At 51.0% G+C, this 21,516-nt stretch overlaps 1 gene segment (V, D, J or C); it reads left to right on the top strand.

Moving 5' to 3' along the window:
- Positions 1-14,915: 14,915 nt before the first annotated feature.
- Positions 14,916-15,356, top strand: LOC123348507 (the record flags this gene model as incomplete). The annotated part of the segment is given in 2 exon segments: positions 14,916-14,961; positions 15,055-15,356. Coding segments are annotated over 2 exon segments (348 nt in total), but the record flags the coding sequence as incomplete, so codon positions are not given.
- Between the last annotated feature and the right edge of the window lie 6,160 nt (positions 15,357-21,516).

Raw genomic sequence — 21,516 nt, 5'->3', positions numbered from 1 at the left:
TGTCATGTCTACTGACCAAGCATATCCTAGCAAAGGCGGTTATCTCTTTACCCAGCTTTCTCTTAGCTAATCACTATTTGCTAGGCCTCTGGTCTCCTGACCAAACTCTGGACTTTGGGTCTGGAAAAGAGCTGGTACAATTCACGTACCAGGTTGTTATATAAAGTGCATATGGATTTTAACCCTTCAGTCCCCTTCTCCCGTCCAGCCAGGGAGGCGGCAATGAAAAAACAGCACAGCACAGCCTTGGAGACACGCCTGAAAAAGGACATTGGGGGTTGGAAAACATCATTTTTAACTCTGCACCTACACAAACTGCTCATTTGCACATAGAAAACCTGCAGGTGCCCTTTGACTCCACCTCGCTAGTAATGTCTCAGGGTTAAACTCAGGCTCCTGGGAAGCGTCTGGAGCGGGGTCTCCAGGGCGAAGTACACAGGAAAGAGTTCACACTACACCGATTCAGCGAAGGGGAGATTCATTGTCTCCCGAGACAATCCCGGGGGCCGGCTGGATTTACAAACGAGCAGCTGGAGACCCGAGGACACAGCCCGGTATCACTGTGTGAGAGACTGGACCAGTCACAAAGCCCATCACCAAAATACTGTGTTTGGCTCTTAAAATGGCTAAATTTAAGAAAATATAGGAATTAACCCCAATAGTCAACGTTATGTCAAAGGCACCGCTTTATGCTCAGAACTGAGCAGATGAAATAGTTAGAATTTGACTGAACGTCCGGAGCACTGCATAAAATCCTTTCATGTTCTATATTCCCTAACTTCTTGCAGGAATCATTGGTCTGACGCTACCATGGCAGGAAATATAAACAGTGATGAAGCACGTAAAGTTGAGTTACAAATGCCCTTGAGGAATATTGTCATTGCTGAATCTAATCTAATTTAATCTATCTATCTATCTCCATAAACCCCATCCATCTATCTATCCCCATAGACCCCATCTATCTATCTATCTATCTATCTATCTATCTATCTATCTATCTATCTATCTATCTATCTATCTATCTCCATAAACCCCCTCTATCTATCTATCCCCATAAGCCCCCTCTATCTATCTTATCTATCTAGAAAGAAGAAGGCTCCAGGGGAGATGTGACAGAGGTCTATACACTAATGAATGGTGGTGGGAAAAGTGAAGAGGGAACTAATTATTTACCCTTTCCCCCACATACAAAAACCAGGGGTCACGCCGTGCAATTAACAGCCAGCGGAGTTAATACAAGATCCTGTTCCAAGTGTCATGGATCATTTCAATGCAGCTGGTCAATGCTAGGAAGGAAGGGAAAGAGGAGGGGCTTCCGTCCCAAATCCCACCCAGTGGGATGTTAAATCTTCCGTGTCCAGTGGATCCCTGGGACACGACTCCTCCGCAGAGCTGACCCCACTGGCCGGACGTTGCATGGCTCCTCTCCTCATGGGACAGGGCTCCAGAGACGAGTCCCCTCCCCGCATATCGCCGCACAATACGCAGGCCCTCAGGTCCTGGGTGAGGAAATACAGTCACTGCAGGGAGCTGTTCATTCCTCCCAGGGGCCCGAAAGTGTCAGGAGGATCCCAGCGCCCTGTGCCCGGCGCTGCACAGATACACAGAACGGGACAGTCTCACTCATGCACCTGGAGCCCTAGCGCGAATCAATCAAATCACTGGTAACAAGAGTGTGTGTATTTTATAGGGGACATGCAAATGAGGAAGATGGTTTCCTGTTTAAATCTGTGCCTCTCTCTGCCCAGGCTGCACCCGGAGACACAATCCGCAGCCCCTGGGTCTGTGCAGTGACCAGCCAGTCCCTGAGAACTTTCCCTTTCAACACCAGGAAAAATGAGATTTGTGCTCCTTTTAATTTTCTCTGTAGAGCCTTTAGAAGGTATTTTCTACCTCTGAATAACTGGTGGAGTTAGATTAATATTAAATTATCGCTGTTTTTATACCAATATTTACAACCTGTCTTTACTTGCAGGTGTCCGGTCCCAGGCGCTGGTGGAGTCCGGAGGGGATGTGAAAAAGCCCGGAGACTCCCTCCGCCTCTCCCGCAAAGCCTCCGGCTTCACCTTCAGCAGCTACGGCATGAGCTGGGTCCGGCAGGTTCCTGGGAATTGGCTGCTTATATTATCCCTAGCGGGGATAGTACGCAGTTCGTTGATTCAGTGAAAGGCCGATTCACCATCTTCAGGGGTAATCCCAAGAGTGAGCTGTATCTGCAAATGTCCGGCGTGAAAGCCGAGGACCCCGCCCGCTATTACTGTGCGGGACACACCGTGAGGGGAATCCTGGTAGGGCTAATCCAAAAATCCAAACTGCAGAATTGTCCTTCTTAGAACAGGATCAACAGGCAGAGTGCTAACAAATCTGTTAGCTGGTTTCGGATCTCTGCACCCATATTCGATCATGTGTCCATAAAAAACTGCAACAACTTGAGCACTCACATGGTTAAACGTGGCACTGATCGGACACTGAAGTAAAAATGCAGGCTGCACAAGAAGAATATTTGGGGACTCATTTGTTCAAGGTGTGATAACTAGCACTTGGGTTTCCGGAGGTGCCTAAAAGTGATGACTGCCAAGATGCTTCTGTGGGTTGTTGGGGGATGGATAGAAATACTCTCAAATTTCTCTGAAAAACAACAACATGCTACTATAGACCGAACACATCAGGCACAAACACCTCTGGCCTCAACTGAAAACCAGATTTTCAAACGATGCTGCCCTGCTCACCCGCCTGATAGTCTTCCTTCTACGGGTCTGGTCCACAGTCCCCTAAAGCCCGTGGTGGAGCTTTCCACTCCCTTCAGCCCTTACACCTGGAGCGATGGGAGCGGATTCAAGGGAGCTCTTTGTGCAGCAGTGTGGTCAGGATGGCCCCGCACGCACTGGGCGCTGCCCAGACACAGAGTTAGCACCAGTCCGACTCCCTCCCTCAGAGCCACCGGCCAAATAACTCCGAGCATGCAGGGAGCGGCTTTGTGTGCCTTATAAGGAGGGGGATATGCAAATCGGGATGAGAGCTTCCTGTTTAAATCTGTCCCTCCCTCTGCCCAGGCTGCACCCGGAGACACAATCCGCAGCCCCTGGGTCTGTGCAGTGACCAGCCAGTCTCCTGAGAACTTTCCCCTCCAACACTCGGAAAAATGAGGATTTGGCTCCATTTCGTTTTCATTGTAGCAGCTCTGGGAGGTAGGTTAGCCCCTGAATGCCCTGCAGACTATTGAGTTATTGACTGTAATACCAATGTGTTTGTAACCTGTCTTTATTCCCAGGCGCCCGGTCCCAGGTGCAGCTGGTGGAGTCCGGAGGGGATGTGAAAAAGCCCGGAGACTCTCTCCGCCTCTCCTGCAAAGCCTCCGGGTTCACCTTCGGTGACTACTGGATGAGCTGGGTCCGGCAGGCTCCTGGCAAGGGCCTGGACTGGGTCGCACGTATAAGCTACTGGGCCGGCAGCACTGTGCGTTACGCCGACGCGGTCAAAGGCCGATTCACCATCTCCAGAGACAACCCCAACAACCTGCTGTATCTGCAAATGACCGGCCTGAAGCCCGAGGACCCCGCCCGGAATTACTGTGCGAGACACACAGTGAGGCGAAGCCGGGCTGAGCTCAGAAAAAAACTTCCCGTTGCGGTCAGCAGGGAAAGTCCCAGCTGGTGAGACCCTGACACTCCCGGGACTGGAAACTGAAAAGAGGAAACAGCGTGTTCATGTCAAGGTGCCCTGCTCTGGCCAAATCTAGCTTCAGCCAAGGCACAGGTCCAGGGGCCGGCCCCCTCCTGAGTGAAAAGGGCAGGACCTGGACCTTTCCCTCTGATTTTTAATCAATTCTATGTGCAAATAAAGACTCCCATTCTACACACTCTTAAAAGCGCGCGGCGGGGGGCGGGGGGGGGGAGAGCCAGTAAACAAAGCCAGTAACACTGACAGCCAGAACCAGGCACGGGGCTACCCCCAGTGATGCTGTCGACCATTGGATATTTGTTCTATGTGCGCAAAGGTGTTAAACAACTTATATTATTAATCGACTCCCTGCCCTGCCCTCACGTCTATGGGCCTTATCAACAACGGCCATCCACCCGGTGTGAGAACCTAGGGCCATGTCACACAGCGGATCTCTCATCCACCCAACTCCTCTCTCAGTGTAATCCCATTAACCTACCTGTATTTAAACAGGAACCCTTCGCCCCCGCCCCCCAGGTGAGGGATTTCCATGCAAATTTCACCCAGGGATGTTGGGAGTTGAACGGGGCTGTCAGCAGGTGCCCTAGGTCGATGGGCTCACTCTATCCAGGCCACAAATGGGCAGCTCCTCGGTACTGGCTGTTCACATTTTACCAGATGATGTTACTGGGGAAATCCCATAGATCAGACTTGCCCAAGGAAAGGGCTAAATTCAGGATTTATCAGTCAGAAATGTGTGACCTGAATGGTCTTTGCAAGCGAATGTTTTCATAGCTAATGTGATTATAAAGACCTGAATGGATCCCTCTCTCCATTCACACCCACATTCTCCCTGTCACCAACGCTTACCCCAGGGTTTCTCAAACAGGGGTTGCGCTTGTGTAGGGAAAGCCCCTGGCAGGCCAGGCCTGTGTGTTTACCTGCCCCTCCTGCAGGTCCCGCCGATCGCGGCTCCCACTAGCCGTGGATCGCTGCTCTGGGGCAATGGGAGCTGCAGGAAGCGGGGGTCAGAAAGTGCCTCGGCCCGCGCCGCTTCCAGCAGCTCCCATTGGCCCGGAGCAGCGATCCGCAGCCAGTGGGAGCCGCCATCGGCCAGACCTGTGGACTGGACAGGTAAACACACCGGCCCGCCTGCCAGGGGCTTTCCCTACACAAGCGGAGACCCCGGTTTGAGAAACCCTGACTTACCCGGTTTCACAGTAGGGCATCTGCCAGCTTCATGAAGATAAATGCATTTCGGGGCTGATCCAATTCCCATTGCAATCGATTGTGAAGAGTTTCTCGACTTTACTGGGCTTTGGACAAGGCCGAAAGAAGGACAATCGTTCTGGGGTCAGAGCCTCACAGGTGTTAATTCTGGAAGCTCCGTGGATCCCAAGGCTGCTACCCCGACTGACTATAGCTGGTGTTCTGGGCAGGGCCGGCTCCAGACCCCAGCGCACCAAGCGCGCGCTTGGGGCAGCATTTTGCGGCGCGGAACAGGTGAATCTCCCGCAGACATGCCTGCGGAGGGTCTGCTGCTGCCGTGACTCCGGTGGACCTCTGGTCTACCGGAGCCGCGGGACCAGCGGACCCTCCGCAGGCACATCTGCAAGAGGTCCCCCGGAGCCACGGGACCGGCGTGCTTGGGGTGGCCAAATTCCTAGAGCCACCCCTGGTTCTGGCCCTTCATTCAAACGAATTAAAACATTGGTAACAGAAGGGACCTAGCGATGCAATGAGATGCGGGCCAGGCACTCACTCAATTGAACCTGCAAGCCTGATTTAAATGGGTGTTCTAGCTACATCTCTACGGATTTGTTCAGTACCCAACAACCATCCGGCAGCACTAAGGAGAGGAATACGGGAGAGTCCTTTCAGTTATCGATAACCAATTATCAGTTATTGCAGGGAGCAGATGCTCAGAGTGTGTTTCAGCGGAGCAGGGAGGGAGGGTCAGCTGGCTCGGCCCTCGCCCTGTGGACGCCCCCAGTGACTCTCTGATCAGACACGCTCCACTTTAAGGCTCCCTCCATCTCCCAGCGAAGTCACTGGAGAAGTTGAGCCCTCAGCGAAGAGCGGTGGGAACGCGGAGTCCGGAGTGCGGATTATGGGCCGGAGGGTTCTGGCCAATAAACTAGAAGTGACCTTCCCCGGCAGCCCATTGGTGATCCTGTGTGTGAAATTCACCTCTTTGTAAAGGGGCCTCACAGGGGCCTGTCAGCTACTGAGCACCAGGGGCGACTTTTCTCCTGCCCCCGCAGCACTGACCCTTCTCCTCAGACTGAGAAGTTTGACTCCAACCCCCTTCCCAACAATACAGCCCCCAACAGAAATTTTCCCGAAGCATTTCTGTACAGTTTGTCTCCATCTTAATTTTCCAGATTCTCATGAACAAGGAATGGTTCAGTAATGAAACTGGCTCCTAATTTATAATATTGACACCAACATAAAAAGGGGAGAGGATAGATAGATAGATAGATAGATGGGGTGTATGGGGGTAGATAGATAGATAGATAGATGGGGTGTATCGAGGTAGATAGATAGATAGAGGGGGCGTATGAGGATAGATAGATAGATAGATGTATATGGCGATCAACAGAGCGGAAGATAGGCGGACAGACTGTCTCCATCCAATTATTTCCTGGTTGCAAATCTCTGGCGGGCAGAAGAAAGAGCAGAAGGGAACATTCCGTGTCACAGCTGGACTCGGGAATCCACCTGCCAGGAGACTTAACAACGCGACGCAGCGTCACACACCTCCTGGGTCCCCCCGTTATATTGTCCCCACCCCCTGGCCCATGCAAATGAGCTCCCCGGGGCCCTGTTCATAGCCCAGTCCCGGCCGCTCACCCCGCTCAGAGCCAGCGCCGGGCTTCAGCTTCCCATCCCACCTGGGGACCAAGCCGCCAGCCGCAGACATGACCCCCAGCCTGGCCATCGCCTTCCTCCTGCTGCTCCCCGCGGGTACGGGCGGGATCTGCGCTGCCGCTCCGCGGCCGGTGCCGCGTGTTCCCTAATAACTGCGCCTCTGGGAATCACTGCAATATTCCCCCTTTATCTCTGCAGGTGTGTATTCCCAGGTCAGCCTGGTGGAGTCCGGAGGGGGAGTCAAGAAGCCCGGGGAGACCCTCAGACTGACCTGCACCGTGTCCGGATTCTCTCTCGCTACCTATGGGGCGCACTGGGCCCGCCAGCCAGCGGGGAAAGGGCTGGACTGGCTGGGAGGTATCTGGGGTGATGGGGGCACTGCTTATAGCAATGCTCTCAAAAGTCGACTCCCCATCACCAGAGACACCTCCAAAGGCCAAGTGTCCCTCCAACTGACTGGCCTGCAGCCCGGAGACCCCTCCGTGTACGACTGTGCCAGAGACACACTGTGAGGAAAATCCTATTAAAACCTGCACTAAAACTGACCTTGCGGAGAACCAGTCTGGGTTGCAGATGATACTAAACTTCTCAAGATAGTTAAGACCAAAGCACATTGTGAAGAACTTCAAAAAGATCTCACAAAACTAAGTGATTGGGCAACAAAATGGCAAATTAAATTTAATGTGGATAAATGTAAAGTAATGCACATTGGAAAAAATAACCCCAGCTATACATACAACATGATGGGGGCTAATTTAGCTACAATGAGTCAGGAAAAAGATCTTGGAGTCATCGTGGATAGTTCTCTGAAGATGTCCACGCAGTGTGCAGAGGCGGTCAAAAAAGCAAACAGGATGTTAGGAATCATTAACAAGGGGATAGAGAATAAGACTGAGACTATATTATTGCCCTTATATAAATCCATGGTACGCCCACATCTCGAATACTGTGTACAGATGTGGTCTCCTCACCTCAAAAAAGATATTCTAGCACTAGAAAAGGTTCAGAAAAGGGCAACTAAAATGATTAGGGGTTTAGAGAGGGTCCCATACGAGGAAAGATTAAAGGGGCTAGGACTCTTCAGCTTGGAAAAGAGAAGACTAAGGGGGGATATGATAGAGGTATATAAAATCATGAGTGATGTTGAGTAAGTGGATATGGAAAAGTTATTTACTTCTTCCCATAATACAAGAACTAGGGGTCACCAAATGAAATTAATAGGCAGCAGGTTTAAAACAAATAAAAGAAAGTTCTTCTTCATGCAGCGCACAGTCAACTTGTGGAACTCCTTACCTGAGGAGGTTGTGAAGGCTAGGACTATAACAATGTTTAAAAGGGGACTGGATAAATTCATGGTGGCTAAGTCCATAAATGGCTATTAGCTAGGATGGGTAAGAATGGTGTCCCTAGCCTCTGTTCGTCAGAGGATGGAGATGGATGGCAGGAGAGAGATCACTTGATCATTGCCTGTTAGGTTCACTCCCTCTGGGGCACCTGGCATTGGCCACTGTCGGTAGACAGATACTGGGCTAGATGGACCTTTGGTCTGACCCGGTACGGCCTTTCTTATGTTCTTATGTTCATACCCACTTTGGCCTTCCTCTTCCCTCCATGGAACATGAAACTCACAGACATGTTTCCTTTGGATTGTGGTGGGAATATGGATCTGGGCATCAGATCCTCAAATGCTTCGGTGCCACTCAGTAGGTGCATAGACGCTTGTGCTGCCCCCTCTACAAAAGGGTGGATTTTTATCCAGAGGATGATCAATGGACTGAGGGGGGAGATCACTCAGAGATCACTGACCCCACCCTGCCTGTCAAACAACCCTCACTCAGGGCTCCGCAGGCCCCCTGACCTGCACTAAGGGCTCGGCTTCTCCACAGACCGCACAGGGAGAAGGGGGAGCCTTAACCTGGAGAAAGCAACGAAGAGTCCTGTGGCATTTTACACACTAAGGGTATGTCCATATTACCCGCCCGGGTCGGCAGGTAGCGATCGACTTCTCGGAGTTCGATATATCGTGTCTCATCTAGACACGATATATCAAACTCCGAACGCGCTCCCGTCGACGCCGGAACTCCACTACCATGAACGGTGGTGGCGGAGTCGATGAGGGAGCTGCGGACTTCGATCCCACTCCGTGAGGACAGGTAAGTACTTCGAACTAAGATATTTTGAGTTCAGCTATGCTATTCGCGTAGCTGAACTTGCGTACCTTAGTTCGAACCCCCCCCCAGTGTAGACCAGGCCTAATAGACGTATTGGAGCATGAGCTTTCGTGGGTGAATATTCACTTCATCAGACGCATGGGTATTCACCCACGAAAACTTATGCTCCAATACTTCTGTTAGTCTATAACAGGGGTCGGCAACCTTTCAGATGTGGTGTGCCAAGTCTTCATTTATTCACTCTAATTTAAGGTTTTACGTGCCAGTAATACATTTTAACATTTTTAGAAGGTCTCTTTCTAGAAGTCTATAATCTATAACTAAACTATTGTTATATGTAAAGTACATAAGGTTTTTAAAATGTTTCACAAGCTTAATTTAAAATTAAATTAAAATGCAGAGCCCCCGGACTGGTGGCCAGGACCTGGGCAGTATGAGTGCCACTGAAAATCAGCTCGCAAGCCGCCTTTGGCACATGTGCCATAGCTTGCCTACCCCTGGTCTATAAGGTGCCATAGGACTCTTTGTTGCTTTTTACAGATCCACACTAACACGGCTCCCCTCTGATACTTAACGTGGAGAGTGTCTGACCGGAGAGTCACTGGGGAAATCCACAGAGCGAGGGCTCTGTTCTTTTCTCCTGCCCCTCTGACATCCACCCTGGGCATCTGCTCCCTGCGCTCCCCAGGGGCAGATGGAGTCAGTCTCTCTCCCATTACAGACTAACAAATTGTTCTTTTTGCGGATACAGACTAACACGGCTGCTACTCTGAAATCTCCCATTACAGTTGTGTGCTGTGTCCATAAGGGGAGATACCTTGTGTTCATTCTCATTGCTGTGGAACCAGAGCACCACCCCTAGGAAATCCCTTCCCCTTTTGTCTGAGCTTCCCCTCACTGTGTCTCTCGCACAGTAATACCAGGCGGTGTCCTCGGGCTTCAGGCCGCTCATTTGTAATTATGCCGTGTTAATAGAATTGTCTCTGGAGCTGGTGAATCACCCTTCGACAGTCTTAGAACACCAATGACTTGATTCGCTTAGGGAGCTAAATCCAGGGCCCTGCCCTGAGGCGCACCCAGTCCCCTGCCGGAGAGCCCTGCGGCCCCTCCCCACCCCAGCTCACCTCTGCTCCACGTCCTCCCCGAGCACACAGCCCCTGCTTTAATTCTCCTCCCAGGCTTGGGGTGCCAAACAGGAGTGCAGCAGCAACAGGACTTGGGGACGAACCGCTGTAACAAAAAAAATTGGGGGCACCCGCCTAGTTTGCCTTAATGGTAGTACTGACCCTGCTAAATCCAGCCACCCACTGCAGCCCCGACCCCAGAGCCTGTCGGACCCAGTCCATATCATAGCTGCTGCAGGTGAACCCAGAGGCTTTGCAGGAGAGGCGAGAGAGTCTCCGGAGAGTCTCCGGCCAGCGGGGAAAGGGCTGGACTGGCTGGGAGGTATCTGGGGTGATGGGGGCACTGCTTATAGCAATGCTCTCAAAAGTCGACTCCCCATCACCAGAGACACCTCCAAAGGCCAAGTGTCCCTCCAACTGACTGGCCTGCAGCCCGGAGACCCCTCCGTGTACGACTGTGCCAGAGACACACTGTGAGGAAAATCCTATTAAAACCTGCACTAAAACTGACCTTGCGGAGAACCAGTCTGGGTTGCAGATGATACTAAACTTCTCAAGATAGTTAAGACCAAAGCACATTGTGAAGAACTTCAAAAAGATCTCACAAAACTAAGTGATTGGGCAACAAAATGGCAAATTAAATTTAATGTGGATAAATGTAAAGTAATGCACATTGGAAAAAATAACCCCAGCTATACATACAACATGATGGGGGCTAATTTAGCTACAATGAGTCAGGAAAAAGATCTTGGAGTCATCGTGGATAGTTCTCTGAAGATGTCCACGCAGTGTGCAGAGGCGGTCAAAAAAGCAAACAGGATGTTAGGAATCATTAACAAGGGGATAGAGAATAAGACTGAGACTATATTATTGCCCTTATATAAATCCATGGTACGCCCACATCTCGAATACTGTGTACAGATGTGGTCTCCTCACCTCAAAAAAGATATTCTAGCACTAGAAAAGGTTCAGAAAAGGGCAACTAAAATGATTAGGGGTTTAGAGAGGGTCCCATACGAGGAAAGATTAAAGGGGCTAGGACTCTTCAGCTTGGAAAAGAGAAGACTAAGGGGGGATATGATAGAGGTATATAAAATCATGAGTGATGTTGAGTAAGTGGATATGGAAAAGTTATTTACTTCTTCCCATAATACAAGAACTAGGGGTCACCAAATGAAATTAATAGGCAGCAGGTTTAAAACAAATAAAAGAAAGTTCTTCTTCATGCAGCGCACAGTCAACTTGTGGAACTCCTTACCTGAGGAGGTTGTGAAGGCTAGGACTATAACAATGTTTAAAAGGGGACTGGATAAATTCATGGTGGCTAAGTCCATAAATGGCTATTAGCTAGGATGGGTAAGAATGGTGTCCCTAGCCTCTGTTCGTCAGAGGATGGAGATGGATGGCAGGAGAGAGATCACTTGATCATTGCCTGTTAGGTTCACTCCCTCTGGGGCACCTGGCATTGGCCACTGTCGGTAGACAGATACTGGGCTAGATGGACCTTTGGTCTGACCCGGTACGGCCTTTCTTATGTTCTTATGTTCATACCCACTTTGGCCTTCCTCTTCCCTCCATGGAACATGAAACTCACAGACATGTTTCCTTTGGATTGTGGTGGGAATATGGATCTGGGCATCAGATCCTCAAATGCTTCGGTGCCACTCAGTAGGTGCATAGACGCTTGTGCTGCCCCCTCTACAAAAGGGTGGATTTTTATCCAGAGGATGATCAATGGACTGAGGGGGGAGATCACTCAGAGATCACTGACCCCACCCTGCCTGTCAAACAACCCTCACTCAGGGCTCCGCAGGCCCCCTGACCTGCACTAAGGGCTCGGCTTCTCCACAGACCGCACAGGGAGAAGGGGGAGCCTTAACCTGGAGAAAGCAACGAAGAGTCCTGTGGCATTTTACACACTAAGGGTATGTCCATATTACCCGCCCGGGTCGGCAGGTAGCGATCGACTTCTCGGAGTTCGATATATCGTGTCTCATCTAGACACGATATATCAAACTCCGAACGCGCTCCCGTCGACGCCGGAACTCCACTACCATGAACGGTGGTGGCGGAGTCGATGAGGGAGCTGCGGACTTCGATCCCACTCCGTGAGGACAGGTAAGTACTTCGAACTAAGATATTTTGAGTTCAGCTATGCTATTCGCGTAGCTGAACTTGCGTACCTTAGTTCGAACCCCCCCCCAGTGTAGACCAGGCCTAATAGACGTATTGGAGCATGAGCTTTCGTGGGTGAATATTCACTTCATCAGACGCATGGGTATTCACCCACGAAAACTTATGCTCCAATACTTCTGTTAGTCTATAACAGGGGTCGGCAACCTTTCAGATGTGGTGTGCCAAGTCTTCATTTATTCACTCTAATTTAAGGTTTTACGTGCCAGTAATACATTTTAACATTTTTAGAAGGTCTCTTTCTAGAAGTCTATAATCTATAACTAAACTATTGTTATATGTAAAGTACATAAGGTTTTTAAAATGTTTCACAAGCTTAATTTAAAATTAAATTAAAATGCAGAGCCCCCGGACTGGTGGCCAGGACCTGGGCAGTATGAGTGCCACTGAAAATCAGCTCGCAAGCCGCCTTTGGCACATGTGCCATAGCTTGCCTACCCCTGGTCTATAAGGTGCCATAGGACTCTTTGTTGCTTTTTACAGATCCACACTAACACGGCTCCCCTCTGATACTTAACGTGGAGAGTGTCTGACCGGAGAGTCACTGGGGAAATCCACAGAGCGAGGGCTCTGTTCTTTTCTCCTGCCCCTCTGACATCCACCCTGGGCATCTGCTCCCTGCGCTCCCCAGGGGCAGATGGAGTCAGTCTCTCTCCCATTACAGACTAACAAATTGTTCTTTTTGCGGATACAGACTAACACGGCTGCTACTCTGAAATCTCCCATTACAGTTGTGTGCTGTGTCCATAAGGGGAGATACCTTGTGTTCATTCTCATTGCTGTGGAACCAGAGCACCACCCCTAGGAAATCCCTTCCCCTTTTGTCTGAGCTTCCCCTCACTGTGTCTCTCGCACAGTAATACCAGGCGGTGTCCTCGGGCTTCAGGCCGCTCATTTGTAATTATGCCGTGTTAATAGAATTGTCTCTGGAGCTGGTGAATCACCCTTCGACAGTCTTAGAACACCAATGACTTGATTCGCTTAGGGAGCTAAATCCAGGGCCCTGCCCTGAGGCGCACCCAGTCCCCTGCCGGAGAGCCCTGCGGCCCCTCCCCACCCCAGCTCACCTCTGCTCCACGTCCTCCCCGAGCACACAGCCCCTGCTTTAATTCTCCTCCCAGGCTTGGGGTGCCAAACAGGAGTGCAGCAGCAACAGGACTTGGGGACGAACCGCTGTAACAAAAAAAATTGGGGGCACCCGCCTAGTTTGCCTTAATGGTAGTACTGACCCTGCTAAATCCAGCCACCCACTGCAGCCCCGACCCCAGAGCCTGTCGGACCCAGTCCATATCATAGCTGCTGCAGGTGAACCCAGAGGCTTTGCAGGAGAGGCGAGAGAGTCTCCGGGTTTCTTCACATCCACTCAGGACTCCACCAGGTGCTCCTGGGAAGGAAGCCACGATACAAATCACATAGAAAGAGGAATAGTATAACAGTCACCTGACTGTGCACATTACTCGGGACAAAAATACCTCCCAAAGCTTCAAAAACGAAAACTAAATGGAGCTAAAGTCTCATTTCGACTGGTTTGGGAGGATAAAGTTCTCAGGGGGGTTGGCTGGCAACTGCACAGACCCAGGGAGCTGGCGATTGTGTTGCCGGGTGCAGCCTGGGCAGAGAGAGGGACAGATTCAAACAGGAAACTGTCTCCCTTATTTGCATATGCCGCTCCTTATGTAAGACAGACTCCTTCCATTAAGCTTCCATTGCCTCTGGAAATTTTCACTACATGCATCCGAGGAAGTGGGTATTAACCCACGAAAGCTCATGCTCCAATACCTCTGTTAGTCTATAAGGTGCCACAGGACTCTCTGCTGCTCCTTCCATTAACCATGTGAATTACTCTCAGTAGTGGGTATTCACCCACGAAAGCTCATGCTGCAAAACATCTGTTAGTCTATAAGGTGCCACAGGATTCTTTGCTGCTTGCACTCTCAGTAGGGCTCCAACGGGAGTCAGACTCGCTCTACGTTTCTGCAACTAACAACCTGCGGTGGGCTCCTGAATAAGCATTTGCCTAAGGGACGAATGAACAACTGCCTGAAATTCATATAGATGATTCTAGTGTCTGGTTCAGTGTCTGTGGTACTCACTGCAAAGCCTCCATTATAGGTTTGGGATTAGGCTTTCAGGGCGAACACTCTTTGGCTAGAAAGCAGGGCAGACACAACTAACAATTTCTGTGTATCAGGGCCAGAGATGTGTGAAAACTGATGGTCTCCTTCAAGAGGTTTGGGAACTGTGGCTGTAGGTTGTGATTTAATCTATCTATCAGTCACACTCACAGAAAAGGTGCCAGCTCATACCAAGGTCCCCATGTCTAAACCAAACACGTAACTGGAACCGGTCTGTCTTCCCTGTGTGCTAGTATTGCTAAATTAGGAATTAGAATGATAAGAAGGTGTTTAGGATTTAGGCTTTATTGAAAGCTTGTGAGTTGTTGCGTGCATTAATGTCACTTGTAATATATGTATGCCATAGAGTAAGGTCATACTTAAGTGAGCCTGTGTGACTCACCAAACTGGGGAGACATATTAATTAGAGTGTTACACTGAACCACAACAGATAGTGTTACCTTCCTTCCCAAGAGAGTTCATTCATCCCAGGGGTCCGAAAGTGTCAGGAGGACCCCAGACCCTGTGCCCGGCGCTGCACAGACACAGGACAGGACAGTCTGAGTCCCGCACCCGGAGCCCTAGGGCGAGTCAGTCAGATCACTGGCAACAGGAGGGTGTGTCTCTTATAAAGCGGGGACATGCAAATGAGGGAGACGGTTTCCTGTTTAAATCTGAGCCTCTCTCTGCCCAGGCTGCACCCGGAGACACAATCCGCAGCCCCTGGGTCTGTGCAGTGACCAGCCAGTCCCTGAGAACTTTCCCCTCCAGCACCAGGGAAAATGGGATTTTTGCTCTTTGTAATTTTCGCTGTAGCCGCTTTGGAAGGTATTTTCCTCCTCTGAATAATTGACAGAGTGAGAAGAATATTGTGTTACTGCTGATTTTATACCGATATTAATGGCCTGTCTTTGTTCTCAGGTGTCCGGTCCCAGGTGCAGCTGGTGGAGTCCGGAGGGGATGTGAAAAAGCCCGGAGACTCTCTCCACCTGTCCTGCAAAGCCTCCGGGTTCACCTTCAGCAGCTACGAGATGCACTGGGTCCGGCAGGCTCCCGGGAAGGGACTAGAATGGGTCGCTTTTATAAGCACTTATGGGAGTCCTATATACTACCCTGATTCAGTGAAAGGCCGATTCACCATCTCCAGGGATGATCCCAAGAGTGAGCTGTATCTGCAAATGACCGGCCTGAAGCCCGAGGACACCGCCCGCTATTACTGTGCGAGAGACACAGTGACACGAAACCGGTTTGTGATCATACAAAAACCCAGGCTGCGGAATCGCGCTTCTCCCGGCAGCCGCGCGGGGGCAGCAGTGACACACACACCGCTCCGGGCTGGGACAGGAGACCCGGCACCCGGGTGAATGTAACACAAACCTCCCGGCAGTTTTAACCCTTCCGTTCCCGGGCAACGTGTCTCCCTTTCCGGTCTAGAGCCCCGCTGGGCCTGCGGCGCAGAGATCCCCCGCTCCATCTGTGAACCCCAATCCGGAGCTGGGGCAGCAGTTGGGTGTGGGGGAGAGCCCACGGCTGGGGTGGGGGCAGCCAAATTTCTTTTTCCTTGGGGCGGCAAAAAAACCTAGAGCCTTTCTCCCCACAGCGCCGCCGGGAGGCCGGGAACTATCCCAGCCCCTGGGTCAGAGCGGGGAGACTGAGGCACGGAGAGCTGGAGGCTGGATATGGAAATGGGCCATTCAGAGTCCGGGCGGGGCTGTGGGCAGAGATCACCCGGCGCCTGAACAAACCCCACTCCGCTGAGCCTGGGGATGTGGCACCACTGGGACTTTCCCAAGCGGCTCGTGGATTGTTTTCACCCCACGGACACTGGGCAATCACCGCCCGGACTCTCCGCGGGTGTCAGGGGGTGGAGCTGAGACATCCCGACCCACAGAGTAAAGTGCCACAATGTCACAGAGTCACCATGGAGATAACAGACCCCGCCCCTCGGACCGTGATGCCATCACTCAGTCTCAGCCCACTCTTGGCACTCAGGGCATTGGGGACAGTCCTGTGACTAAGGGCACTACGATGGGGTCACTGGACTCGCTCAGAGTCAGGCGGGTGCGGAGGGAGACGCTGAGCCGGGCTGGAGAGAGGTGGGGCCAAGAGGGACAGACAACGCGGCTCCCACTGAAATAGGCCCAGGGCTTCCCTCAGCCTTCTGTGAAAGTCCCACCCTACATTAGGCGCCACCTCAGTGTCAAATGTCAGGACTCCCCTGATTCTAAACAAGCCAGTCTTCATTGTCTCTGCGACTCAGACAGAGCCCGAAAACACCCTGTGCCAGGCCAAGGGAAGCCGTGTGCCCAGGTGTTGTGTGGGGGCTGCAGATGGAAAGTGCCACCAGGCCAGGAATAAAGTCAGGTTTTAGGTCTCTAATTGCCAGATAATATTCCCGATTGCCCATCGCTCCACAGTGTCCGTGCAGCTCGGCTCATTCTCCCTTCAGCGACACTCGGTCCCACTGTAACACACAGTGCCGGGATTTTGAGAGAAATCTCATAGATTGAGGCAGCTCTCTCATTCAAAAACAATCCAGCCCAGACTGTGATTTGGCCTCAGTGTCACTTTCTTAAGGATGTGTGTGAACGGGTGCGGGAATATTAATGGCAACAGGAGTGAGTCCGAATGCTGCCAAATACTCGTGTCTCTCACAGTCTAACCCAGGAGTGGGCAAACTTTTTGTCCCAAGGGCCACACCTGGGTGGGGAAATTGCATGCAGGGCCATGAATGTAAGGCTGGGGCAGGGGACTGGGGTCCAGGAGGGGTGCAGTGTGCGGGAATGGGCTTGGGGCAAGGGGTTGGGGTGGAGGAGGGGTGTGGGGTGTACAAGGGGGCACAGGGCATGGGGTTGGGTGCCGGTGGAGGCTCAGAGCAGGGGGAGGGGGCTCACAGCAGAGGGAGGGATGTGGGAGGGACTCAAGGCAGAGGGTTCAGGTGCAGGAGGGGTGCAGGGTGCAGGCTCCTGCCCAGCGCCACTTTCCTGGAGTGGCTCTGGAGTGGCAGCGGCGTGCACCGGGGCTAAGGCAGGCTCCCTGCCTACCTGCCCTGGTCTCGCACCACTCCTGGCAGCAGCTGGCACCACATCCCTGCGGCCCCAGGGGGGGAGGGGGCAGAGGGCTCCGCACGCTGCCGTCACCTGTGGGTACCTCCCCCAAAGCTCCCATTGGCCACGGTCCCCCATTCCTGGCCAATGGCAGTTGTGGGGGTTGGTGCCTGCAGGTGAGGACAGTGCGCAGAGCCCTCTGCCCATCCTTCCTCAGGGGCTGCAGGGACGTGATGCCGGCTGCTTCTGGGAGCAGCAAGAGACCCGTGGCACCAGGGGGTGGCAATCCCGTGGGCCAGATCCAAAGCGGGACATAGTTTTCGCACCCCTGGTCTAACCCAAAGGCAAGGAGGAATAAGGGAAGCTTTTCCCTGACCCCAGGACACGCTCTAGCAGGCCAGGGAAGGATGTCTTGGGATTTGAGATCATTTTATTTCTCCCTTAGGTAAAAGCACAGACATGATCCCCCAGCCCAGGCACTTCACAACACAGAATAAGGGACCCTCTGAGTCCTCTTCATTGTTGCAACCATTGTTATATATTTGCAGCAAATATTGTACAAAGGTTGTCTAATGAGGTGTCTGTGAAAAGGTTATGAATTGCTGGTTATGATCATGCTACCTGTGTGCATGTATCATTTTTGTATGTGAAGTTATAAGTATTGGAATATCCACCCACTTTTGGGGATTGTCTGCTCCATTCTTTTCAGTTCACCCTAATGCAGTGACCACAGCTATCCCCCACTAGGACACCAGTCACAGCCAGATGTGCAGTGTAAGATATCTGCAAAAATGGATTCAGGGATTCTGGATTTAAAATCCTAGCTCTGAACAAATCACAGTGTGGAATTTTAAAGCAACCTTGTGGATTTGGATACCCAATTTTCATTAATTTTTAATGGGAAGTAGGTGTCAAAATCCCTTAAACATGAGAATAACTGTACTTTCCTACTTCACAGCAGGGTGGTGTGAATAAATTAATTAGAAGATCAGAAACTGTTGTGAGGAGAGCAACAGAAAGACTTGGATAAACGTTGGAAGAGGAGGAAAAAAATGGAATTAACTGGGGTTTTATTGTTGTTTATTGACAGAAGTTAGCTCCCAAATCTAGCTGACCCAGTCTGGGGCAGAAGTCAAGAAGCCTGGAGAGTCTGTGAAGGTGACATGTAAAACCTCTGGCTACACCTTTACAGCTGTTAGGGCAGAAGACCCCAACACAGTGCCCGTGGGTGCCATGGCACCCATGGGGGCATCTAAATGCGCCCGCATCCTGGCCGGCGGTCGAGCATCAGCTGATGTCATCAAGAGGCGTTGCCACCGAAATGCCGCTGAAATTCAGTGGCATTTCGGCAGATGCTCAACCGCTGCCATGGTCCTTCATCTGGCCCCCACAAGAGGAAAAGGTTGGGGACCCCGTATTAGGGGATGTGATTCAGACCTGGGGGTCTGGGTTTGCAGCAGGCTAGTGGGTCTGGCTCAAACCAGGAAGGGCACTGAAGTCCCAAGCTGCCAGGGCAGGAAAGCAGGGGCAGAAGTAGTCTTGGCACATCAGTTGGGGGTTTCTGTGATCCAACCCATCACAAACAGAACAGGTGATCATCAAGTGATCCACCCCCAGTCACCCATTCCCAGCTTCTGGCAAAACAGAGGCTAGGGACACCTTTCCTGCCCATCGTGACTAACAGCCATTGATGCACCGATCCTCCATGAATATATCTAGTTCTTTTTGGAACCCTGTTATATTCTTGTCCTTCACAACATCCTCTGGGAAAAGGTAGAATATTTCGACGTAGACTCCTGCTGTTACCACTACAGACTTCTTTCCTTGCATAACTCAGAAGATAAGACCGGACGCTTTACCCTGAGTTAGCCTGCAATAATCAATGTTATTTTTGAACTGCCATCCAAAATCTGGGACCCTAAGAATTGCCAGACCCAACACTCTCCCAAGGGCCCACCTAGCTCAGTCTTCTGCCTCCCACAGGGGCCACCAGCACCAGCTCTTTTATAGAAAGCAGAGAAATGTGTGGCAATTATCAACTCACCCACTCAAAAGCATAAGATTTCTCATTCCTCCCTCCCTCAAGCGTTCTTGTGACTCTGAAAGCATGGGAGTTTACATCCCTCCCAAAGTTGTCCTTTGAACCAGTGTGAAGCTCTAACTCTGTTTGATACATTACCAGACTGAAGCTCTAACTCTAACTGTTTTAACCAGAATGACTCTTTGAGCACTACCAGGGTCTACATGGGACATTTGAAGCACAATGAGCCAGTGCACTCTACAGGTTATAGTCCATGTAGACAAGACCAGGGGCTGCAAAGTGCACACCCAGAGGCAGAAACATAGGTGCCCAGGGAACTTCTACTGGCAAAAAACTTAGATGAAAAGTGATCTTAGATGTATACAGAATTCAGGGATAGCTGGGCAGGGGGGAGGATGCGTTGAATCCCATTTGGGGCCTGATTATGGGATGTGGGTTCCTAATGTGGCAATTGGGCTCCTAAATCCATTTGTAAATCTATCCCTTAGTATTTAGGGGGCTTAGGAAGGAGAAGAAGAAGAAGATATTGGATTTACTGTTAAACGACTGATGTCCTAAACATCTTACAGAGTCTCCTACAGGTTTACATAAAGACGTTTGGTTAGGTCTCTCTACCTGAAGTGAATTAATTAGGCCTGAAATTTCAAAGATGCCTAAGGGAGTGAGGTGCTACTTTGCAGCTTCTTTCCACTATGGCAAGAAGGACTCTCACCACAGGGCCTCTTCCATTTAAACACCCACTCCAGGTAAACAAACAAAATCCTGGAACAAACAAATCACCCAACAGAAGGGAGCAAAGAAAACACACCCCGAAGTGCAAATTTTACCTCCAAAGGGAAGAGAAACTCCAAGATCTCAAATGGTGTCAGTCTAAGGAACTTCATGGTGCATTGCTCCCTTTGGGGGTACACGTCTTCCTCGGGTGCCCAACTCAGCTGGACTCTCTGAAGGGAGCTCATGGACTCTCTGAAGCAGGGAGGCTGGAGGCTCTAAGTTTCGGTTCCCAAGAGGTGGTGAAGCCAAGTGGTTTACCCTAGTGAGAATGTGACCCTATGGGGAGTGATTCCTTTAAGGGGTCCTCCCAGTGACTATTGCAGAGGTGTTCAAGAGCACCAGACCTATTCATTCGTGCCCCCTTTGCCAATCCTACACTATGTAAAGATTTGTTTTAAATAGGAAACAAGAGGGTTATTTACAAGATTAAAGCAAGTAAACATATTCATAAATGAGTTCCATACTAAAGTTTCTAAAGGTAATAGAAGTTATATATATATATATAAAAGAAACCTCTATGTGTCCTACAGGGCTAACACAGACTACGCAGCTGGGGGTCTCTGTATATTCAGGAGCTCATCGCAGGTTGTTAGTTGCAGAAATGCAGAGAGAGTCAGACTCAACTCGGAGCTCTACTGAAGGTACGTCTACACTACGGGACTATTCCGAATTTGCATAAACCGGTTTTGTAAAACAGATTTTATAAAATCGAGTGCGCGCGGCCACACTAAACACATTAAATCGGTGGTGTGCGTCCATGGTCCGAGGCTAGCGTCGATTTCTGGAGCGTTGCACTGTGGGTAGCTATCCCGTAGCTATCCCATAGTTCCCGCAGCCTCCCCCGCCCCTTGGCATTTCCGGGTTGAGATCCCAGTGCCTGATGGGGCAAAAATCATTTTCGCGGGTGGTTCTGGGTACAGCCTCACCCCTCCCTCCCTCCCTGACAGCGGCAGACAACCGTTTCACGCCTTTTTTGCTTGGTGAACCGTGCAGACGCCATAGCACAGCAAGCATGGACCCTGCTCAGCTCCATACCGCAATCGTGGATGTTTTAAACACCTCGCGCACTCTCGTGCAGTATATGCTGAACCAGGACCTTCGAACCAAGGCGAGTAAGAGGCGGATACGGCAGCGCGGCGATGACAATGATGAGGACGTGGACACAGAATTATCTCAAACCGCGGGCCCCGGCGCTTTGGAGATCCTGATGGTAATGGGGCAGATTCTATCCATTGAACGCCGATTTTGGGCCCGGGAAACAAGCACTGACTGGTGGGACCGCATTGTGTTGCAGGTGTGGGACGATTCCCAGTGGCTGCGAAACTTTCACATGCGTAAGGGCACTTTCATGGAACTTTGTGACTTGCTTGCCCCTGCCCTGAAACGCCATAATACCAAGATGAGAGCAGCCCTCACAGTAGAGAAGCGAGTGGCGATAGCCCTGTGGAAGCTTGCAACGCCAGACAGCTACCGGTCAGTCGGGAATCAATTTGGAGTTGGAAAATCTACTGTGGGGGCTGC

This window comes from Mauremys mutica, chromosome 13 (genome assembly GCF_020497125.1).
Source record: "Mauremys mutica isolate MM-2020 ecotype Southern chromosome 13, ASM2049712v1, whole genome shotgun sequence".
Lineage (NCBI taxonomy): Eukaryota > Metazoa > Chordata > Testudines > Geoemydidae > Mauremys > Mauremys mutica.
The sequence above is the reverse complement of the archived record's forward strand: the minus strand, read 5'-3'. Positions and strand labels throughout refer to the sequence as shown.